Raw genomic sequence first — 9142 nt, 5'->3', positions numbered from 1 at the left:
AGAAAGATGACTCAGTTCAGTTATGCTGACCTTGCAGAAGACGTGGACCCAGTTCCTAGCTCCCACGTGGCAGGTCGCCACCGTGTTCACAATCATCCGACATTCTAGCCTCTGTGGGTGCTAGGCACCCATGCAGTACATACACGCAGGCTTGCACTCGCACACATAGGATAAAAATAACTGAAAAGGATCCTTAAGAAACAATCTGTGCTCTGTAGCAACGGTAACGCTCCTTTCTGATGTGCTATTTCTTAAGAACGCCACTTCTGGTCACCTAGTCACAGCTAGGTACAAGTACCACCTAGCAGATTACCCTCTGGGGTTTCTGCATTTAAAATAAAAAGTCATGGATGATAATAACACACCAGGCAGGGGATAACAAAGAAAGCTTCCCGAGAGGTCGAGGGAAGAATAAGCAGAGCCACACCACACTTGTCACAGCCCATCACTCAGCAGCAAAGGCTCCGCCAAAAGAGCAAGCAGCAAGCCTGTCCAGATCTGTGCTCCGATGAGTCACTCAATCAGCATTTCCCAAGATGAGGACATACTCTGCTGTTGTCTCTGGATGGGGAATCTGTAGCACTTCAAAAGTTACGAAACTGTGAGTCTCTAGGGAACAACTTTTAAACAGAGAACACAGGCCGTTACAACAGCGTTCCCCAGTCCACGACCTGGTTCACGCTGCTGTTATCCGTCACACACAGAGGACGCGGTGCCTCTTCTCTAGATCTTGTAGGTCACTTCCATACTCTACCATGCATTTCAAGGAGAAAAATTACCAATCTTTGAGATATAATTTCTGAATCTTAATCTTCTTGAAAAAGAAACAATACTGGCACTTTACTGGTTGGCTAGGAGATGTCCCGCCGCTTGTGTGTTTGAACATCTGGGTCCCATCTGGTGGCACTGTCTCGGGGAGCTGTGGAACCTTGGCCTCTCTGGCCTAGCTAGCGGGAATGGGTCATTAAAGAGGATAATCCACATCTGTTTCCAGTCTTAGCGCTCTGCTTCCTGATCCAAGTGTTGTCATAGACCCGCACCCTACCCCTTAGGCCTTCCCGCCATCGTGGAGACTTCCTTCCGCTGCTGCCGCCAGTTATGCTTGTCAGGCAACTAATATCAAACCGTGTAACAGGTGTGTGTTAGCTGCCATCATCACCATGTCATCAAGACAAGAACAATCAAGCCTTCACGACACAGACAACCCGGGTGTGGATAATCGGCACACTTAAACAACTCTGTGAAATAAACCAAAACACTAAGCACTGGAGGCGTCCTACCAAACAAACAGACACACACGGCAGCATGTTTTAAAAGCCAGATATATTTTAAAAAGATCGTGCTTACAATATGTAAATTATGTAGTGAAGAAACATCAAAATGAAGTTAATGAAAAAAAGGCACATTTGCAGAGTGGAAGAGTACAAAGAGTTCCTCGTTGGTTCCACTAACACAGAAGGAAAGGGAAACAGATATATTACAATTACGTTCTCAGCAGAAGGTGGCTGTCAGTGGACATGATTAACACTGGCTTCTTCTCTCCCTTCTGGGGGGCAGTCTTTCCCCTTCCTTGGTTTGGAGAGGCAAGTTAGTCTTCTGCCATGTAGAAGCGATACATCAGGGCGACAGTCAGGGCTGAGACGGCTGGGATCACCCAGTTGGTCCACCAACTAGAAAGACACAAGAGCAACAAGATGCTTGAATGCTCCCCACTACAGAGACCTCAACCTCTGTGCTCCTCTGATGGAAAACTCCCACAGCCTAGTTTTCTTACTTCTAGAACCACGTGAGCTAAAAGGGCAGCTCAGCTCTGCTAAACTTGAGCACAGTGTGTTGACGCCACTGCTCTCTCCTGTTGTCACCATGAGAAAACTCACACCCTTGCTCTGCTTCCAGCTATTCCCATATCCTTTATACAGAGAGCTGCGCTGGCTCTCTCAACAGACACTGCCTAGGAGCGGTGACTTTCTCCTGATGTGAAATCACAGACCACACAGGGGAATGCTCCGGATACGTCTTGTCCTCTTGCAGGACCCACTTAGCACTAAGATGAGAATCTGTGGAGAACACTGTTAGCCAGCTCTACAGCAGAGGGCAGACCTTGTCCCCAGAGCCACCAAGTAAGGAGCCTGAACCCTCATTTGCACGGCTGCCACTCAAACTCAGCTTTAAATTCTCAGATACTTCTTCAAAAACCCAAACTTAATATCTATGCCATATGGATTTAAACTGTTAAGTAAAACCATACCCAGAGTATTTAGTCTGTGGTATCTCTCCCAAATTCAAAACCATATCTGATTTACACTGTTCAGTTTTTCTAAGCTTCCAGTGGATGGTAAATTAGAGATTATAGGTAAAATTAGAGACATAGCTGGGGAGAACTTTAATGTAGCTATGAATTTTCAAATTGGATTTCAACCTATAAATTTCAACTTTTTGGAAGACAGAAATCAGATGGGAAGGTGTCTTAATTCTGGCTCTGGAGCCCTACAAGAGCCTTTGTCCAAAACAAAACAAATGAAAAGACAGCAGCATGTACCTGGAATTAGAGTCCACGGTAGTGATGAGACTTTCCTGGAACACACAAAAAACATGAAGTTAACATCTGAGCATTGATCCCCCTGATTCAAATCATGCTTTAAGATTAAAAAAAAAAAAATCACCATTTTATTCAACTCTGTCTTTTAAAAATTGTTAAAAGAAACAATTATGTTCAAATTCTTCTTACTGAAAAGCCTGATTTCACCATTTTTTAAGAAAATGAAATTTTAAGAACTACATTTAAATTGGTGAATTTGAAAATGTCAATAGAATACATATAATAATCCACACTTAACATTTAAGCACTTCATGAAAACTGTAAACAGAGTACTTGTGGGCACATACACAAGGCCGTGTCACTGTCCTTCGGAAGGGAACTTTAACTCTTCAAAGCACGGAGTATGAACTATAGTGTCATTTCTGTCAGTCACACCTGCCAGGGCATGAGAGGGCACCTACACCATGTGACCAACATGCTAAGAACTGCCATGGCCCATGCTACACCGCCTTTCCTGAGACTTCTTCAGCTCACTGAACGGCACCAGAAAGAGCCCAGACTAACTCGGGAACTGCTCTGCCTCGCCAACAAATGGCGTTATTTACCTTCTAGCACTTTCTGAGCACAGGCTTTCTCAGGAGGACCATTAGAAAAAAAAAATCACCACGTATTTTCTCAGACCGTTCAAGGACTGCGTCCCACCGAAGCACACGCACTTAGGTTTTAACACATTTTAGGAAGCACTTGTAATATTCCACACCAGCGAAACTGTTAGTGCGCCAGCAAAAGCAGCCACAGACAGACCAGCTCCGTCAGAGAGTCATGTCTGCAGCTTCCTGCAGCATAGATGGAAATATCAGCCAGGCGGGCACCTGGAAGCAGCAAGGCAAAGCGGTGCCCCTGAGAGGTATGTTAGGGAACCCCTCCCCCCAAAAGCAAATTCATTTTAGGGGTGCATGAGCAAAGCAGCCCAGCAACACACACCAACCTTGACACATCACCTTTAAGACTCCTGACATAGTAGGGGAAGAAAAACAAATCATTTAAAAAGAAAACGTCACATCTGTTACCCTTTTAAGCAATTTTAAATAGTGGTGACGACAGGAATCCATAACCAGCACAAGATTAATTTTCATGAGCATCTGAGTATAATTAACACCAATTGTGGGAGACAATTAAATACGCAAACAATATTATTCAGTCATTAGAAGAAACACAATGATAGACGATACCGAAGAGCCCGCTGAAGGCACGATACTATCGCATGCTGGACAGTGTGAGGACGCAGAGAGCAAGGACCACTCGCTTGAGATACAGGCAGGGGTGCATGCATTTCAGGAGACCCTGTGCAATCTCAGGTAGCCTTCCCTGGTCCCCTGTCTTTGTGGCCAAAGGCACCAATATAAGGTTAAAATATTGCTGAGGCTCAAATGTGCCCACACCATTTAAGATATGGTTATAAGGGCAGGTGACTTGGCTCAGCAGGGAAAGGCACTTGCTTCAGAGCCGGACAACCTGGGCTTTCCTGATCCCTGGGACCTGTGCAATAGAAGGGGAACCAGTTCTCCTGAAAGTTATCCTCTGACCTCTGTGTGTGTGTGTGTGTGTGTGTGTGTGTTGGGGCACACAAGCGTGTGTGCACACACACACACAATAAATATTTCTAAAGTTTAAATATAGGTAAATAAAATAATCCTAATGTATCATTACCACCACCATCACCAGTAACAATAACATTCCAAAAGGTAGAACTCTAAAATAAAAACAAAACCAAAAACATAGAGTTTTTGGATTGTCTACTTTCTTCATAGCCTTAAAACCCAGAATGCTTGGGAGTTGAAGCTATAATCTCCACTTCACAGAGGGATAAAGAAGCCCATTTTATCTAGTGGCCTGTGCTCCGAGAAGATCAGCTGGGTTCAGGGAACCAGCAATGAACTCTCTGCTGCTTGTTTTCTGTGCAACCTGGAGGACTTCCAACATGCAGTAAAAACTACCAGTATGGCACGTATAATGACTTCCAAAGGCCATGTGAGTCAGCATAAATCATGATTAGTTCCATATAAAAAAATACAAATCCCTAAAGCCTTTACAAACCAGTCATCTCAAAGAAGTTCATGTAACCTAGCTTACTCCTTCATTGGAAGTACTGAGAGTGGAGTCTTCCTAAGAAGTTCGGAGACTCCAGGAACTGAAAAGACCAATTGACAAACCAGACGCTGGACACGTGACCTCTACAGCTTTCATGGCAGCTCAGTAGAGCTTCAGGGCCTCGAGGTCTGAGGATCTCAGAGACTAATACAACCTTGTATATCACGGTGCTTTGAAAAGTATCAACAAGGAAATACCCCAATACTGTTACTACCTTCTATGTAAGCAAATTTGATTGCTGGGGATTCATTCATAGATGTGTAATTTCTGTAAATTCCTTAACTTGGCAGTTTAGCTTCTTCTGGGCAGGTTCTAGAGAATACTCTCCAGTCCATTATACTTCTCAAAACTAAACTAGATGTTTTAGGTAAGCAATATTTTTATCTCAACACAGAGGACTAACGCACACACCAGGCCTTATACAGACTTGGAAAGTGCTCTACCGCTGAGCTCCGGCTCCGAGTGTGATGATTATTTAAAAACATCAGACCGCAGAACATATCCTCTAGCCTAAAGATGATTACATGGGGCTGTGGGACAATGGTCTTTTATTCTGTCACTTGTATTATTTTAGTAAAATGTTGATTGGTCAGTAGGCAGGCAGGAAGTAGAGGAGGGGCAACGAGAATTTTGGGAAGAGGGAAGTTTCAGTCTTTAGTTGTTACCCAGACAGAGAGAAAGCCAGACACAGAGCAAACAAGATGTGACTGCCTGGCTGAAAAAGGTACCAAGCCACGTGGCTAACACAGACAAGAATAATGGGCTAATATAAGTTATAAGAGATAATAAGAAGCCTGAGCTAATGGGCCAATCAGTTTACAATTAATGTAGACCTCTGTGTGATTTCTTTGGGACTTAAGGACTTCAGGAACCGGGCAGGACAGAAACCCCTATCAATAACATGGGACCCTAAGAAATACACAGTTTTGTTTGGCAGAAATAACAAAGCACCCAGAAAAGCAGCAACTCATTTTCTTCATGTCACTTGTTTCCAGCCTCTGGAGTAACCAGCAAGGGTCACCCCCTTTCTCCCAGCTCCACTCCAGTTTAAGCGAAATCACAACAGGAAATAAAGGGATTCTTTTGCTTGTTGGTTTGTTTGTTTTAAAACAATAAAATACCCCAAAGCTGGTCCATCTGTAAAATATTGAGAGTGAAAGTATCTGCTTTGCACACCAAGTAGATGTGGAGTCTAGTGAGAGGCTCCACGTCCACTGAGCCATGTGTGATAGATAAAATGGAGGCCCAGTGTCTGACTGAGAGAGAGCTGCTCCCTCCTGCAAACATGGGCAGGAGGTCTTTTGTTAACGCTGACAGTGCGAGTCCCAGAATTCATCCTGCGACGTGTGCTCAGCCCACCAGCTACTCCAAACATCAAAGTAATGGAAACTAAACACTCACAGAGAGCAGCAAACATAGCAGGCACACACACGCTCGACCCTCAACACTGCCCTTCGGGACAGTCTCATATATCCCAGGCTAGCCTAAAACGCACGATGCTGCCTGGGATGATTTCTGGTGCTCCTGTGATCATTTCCCAAGGATTCGGGATTTCAGGTGAGCACAATAACGGCCAGTTGTTGGAGGCTGAACTGAGGACCTCGTGCATGCTGAGCACCAGCATGTGCATCTCCAAGACCCACAGCTGCAGAGCGAACATGTTCTAAGAACAAACGGATGAGGGTGGCCTCCAGTGGTCTGGGGTATGAGACAGGCTAACCACCAAACAACCTGCATGGGCACTATGGTTAGGGATGTGGTTGGCCTGCAGCAGATCAAAGCTCAGGAAACAAGCCTCCCCAAAGCCTGTTTTCCTGCAGGTGACTGACTCACAACAAAACCACTAACATACTAAACATCTAACAAGACCGAAACGGACCTCTTCCCTGACAGACTCTAAGGGAAACAACCATAGGTACTCCAGCATGTCAGCTGCCTATAAAGCAGCCAGAAAAGCCACCTACTCGTCAGAATCTGAGCAACTGTCACAGACATAGTTCAGATTCTAAACACCATTTCATTTTCTTAACTCTCCCTGAAGCACGCCTATCACCAGTGTTAAATGTGCACTGGAAAGCTCACACATGGCTTTTCCTGCACCGTGTGAGAGTTGGAGTGAGCGTGGCATCTGCACTCATGCTCTTGAGTATGTATGCTATGTAAGCAAACAGCATCTCGGCAGCAGAGACAGCACAGCGGGCTTTCCACAGAGAGGCTCGCCCTGTGTGCCTTCTCCACTAAGGCCAGAAGCACAGAACAAGATGGAAAAGCTGGGTATCCTTGCTGTCGTTTCTAAAGCAAAACCTTCCCTCACCCTTCATTTCTTACAAGCCAGAATTAACTTTGGCCTAGGTATGCTTTTCAGGAACTTTGGCTGGCTGCTCTCATAAATTCTTACTCTAGATTTAATGAGCAAATTAAACAAGAAAGTCAGCTTAGACTGAAGAACTAAGGGATGCCAATGTGAAACGCCTTTTCTGAATGCCCAGGACACCACACTCTACAGAGGAGGGAGAGCCATAGGTAAGTCCTCTCCGAGTCAGGGAGGAGAACACACTTCCATTTAAACAAGCATTTTCCATTGAGCTATACACCCAGACTTTTGTTTATTAATAATTATAATGTTTTTCAAAGTAATACATTTGTTGTAACACACAAGGACTCCTCAAAACCACACTGACTGGTAAGAAAAACAAAGGAAAAACCCCAAACCAAGCTTTTGCAAAGCCAGTAAATCACACATCTACCTAACCCAGAAAGACCTATGCAGGCGGTGACCTTTGCTCCAGTTTGACCTGCAATGAAGACACACAGTGACCTCTGTTCACCACTCTGAGATGGTTGTGCAAACTTACCGAAGGCTTGGCGATCTTTGATCTGTCATCCTGTCAGGGAAAAAAAAGAAAAGGGTGGGATTAAAAATAACATGACATCCATCTGTAAAAGTCTCATATTCAAAGGGCTGACTTATTTTTAAATTATTACTCAGTGACTAGCATTTGGCATTCAGCAAAGTTAAATACAAAGTTTGATCTGTGTGGTTTGACAACAAAAATTCCCAGTGGTTAGGAACAAGAGGCATTTCCATCCACAGTCCCAGAGTTCAGAATGGAGCCATGACCGTCTTGGTTATATGTAGAGGGGTTTAGAGACGTACTAGAGCTGTCAATTCAGAGAACAACTGAAAACAAAACCCTTCCCTTCCTTCTCCGCTCCCAAGCGCACTGAGACACGCGTCTTTCTGCTTCCCTTCCTTCTCCGCTCCCAAGCTCACGCACTGAGACACGCGTCTTTCTGCTGTGATGGCCTCAGTGAAGCCTGCAATCTCCCAGAAATATGACTATAAACTATCCCACCCTCAGGCTGAGGATGTCAAAATCCAAGGGCATCTAAATGCTGACCACAGAAGAACCTCACCGGGAGGTGACCTAAATGAAACTCACCCTCCCTCCTCACGGGAAGAGAACTTAAAGGAACAGGACAGGGAGGAATTATCACGAGGGCAGACCTTGCCGATGCAATACAACCATGCTATTTCTGGGAAGTATGAAAATGTGTGGGCTGATAAAACTTCCAGAGAAGTAAGGCAGAGTCTAAGTATACATAACCTCCCAGCAAATCCAAAAGACGGCAGGCAAGCAGAAAAATAGACACAGACCCACACATATATACACACATACACACACACACTGACAGACACACACAACACACACTGACAGACACACACACACTGACAGACACACACACACACTGACAGACACACACACACAGGCACACACACAGACACACAGAGATAGCTCAACAGAACCTGCTCCAAAGTGGATTTCTGGGACTTCTAAAAAGAGTCTACTTTTATCTTCATTTTTGGTTCTTACAAAAACCACCATTCATATACAGTAAGACATAAAAATAGGGATATGCCTATATTTATTCATCTTCAGCGTTTCTTGCTTGCGTAACGGGCTGGGGCAGCTACTTATCTCTCGTCAGGGAATGTGTACTCATGGCCCCCTTCACTCCCCTGGCTGCAGGAGAACAAACTGACTGGACTGATTCCCCACCCTCTGGATGTGTCTCTCTCTGGGCTCTCAGAGCCTGGGGAGTGTCCCCAGGGCAGAGCCTTAGAGCACAGCATTCTGACCCTGAGTACAGCAATAACCATAACCAAAAAATGCCAAGCAAAGAAAGCTTGAGTCAATTTATTTTATGACAAAATGGTGTCCTGACTAGGCATTGGTAATGTACAGTGATAATTCCAGCACAGATAAAGGTTTGAGGAGCCACTTTCAGGTCAGCATGGGCTATATAGGAAGCTCCAGACCAGCCTGGGCTATGTATTGAGACCCTGTCTCAAAGTATTCTAAACTCAGAAGAAATTGGTTTTGCTCTATTGTTTTTTAAAGTTTCTCTCTCTCTCTCTCTCTCTCTCTCTCTCTCTCTCTCTCTCTCTCT

General features: G+C 44.7%; 1 protein-coding gene across 1 annotated transcript in view; it reads right to left on the bottom strand.

The window, feature by feature from the left end:
- Window positions 1-1305: 1305 nt before the first annotated feature.
- LOC101996142 (cytochrome b5) overlaps window positions 1306-9142 on the bottom strand; it is a 30280-nt gene continuing 22443 nt past the window's right edge. The window contains exons 3-5 of the mRNA XM_005356331.2: window positions 7546-7575; window positions 2540-2574; window positions 1306-1670 (exon numbers count right to left, since the gene is read on the bottom strand). Coding sequence (XP_005356388.1) covers window positions 1589-1670; window positions 2540-2574; window positions 7546-7575 — 147 coding nt within the window. The 3' untranslated portion in view covers window positions 1306-1588. The remainder of the gene's footprint in view (window positions 1671-2539; window positions 2575-7545; window positions 7576-9142) is intronic.

This window comes from Microtus ochrogaster, chromosome 18, assembly GCF_000317375.1.
Source record: "Microtus ochrogaster isolate Prairie Vole_2 chromosome 18, MicOch1.0, whole genome shotgun sequence".
NCBI lineage: Eukaryota > Metazoa > Chordata > Mammalia > Rodentia > Cricetidae > Microtus > Microtus ochrogaster.
Note: the sequence above shows the minus strand (reverse complement) of the source record. Positions and strands in the feature narration are given on the sequence as shown.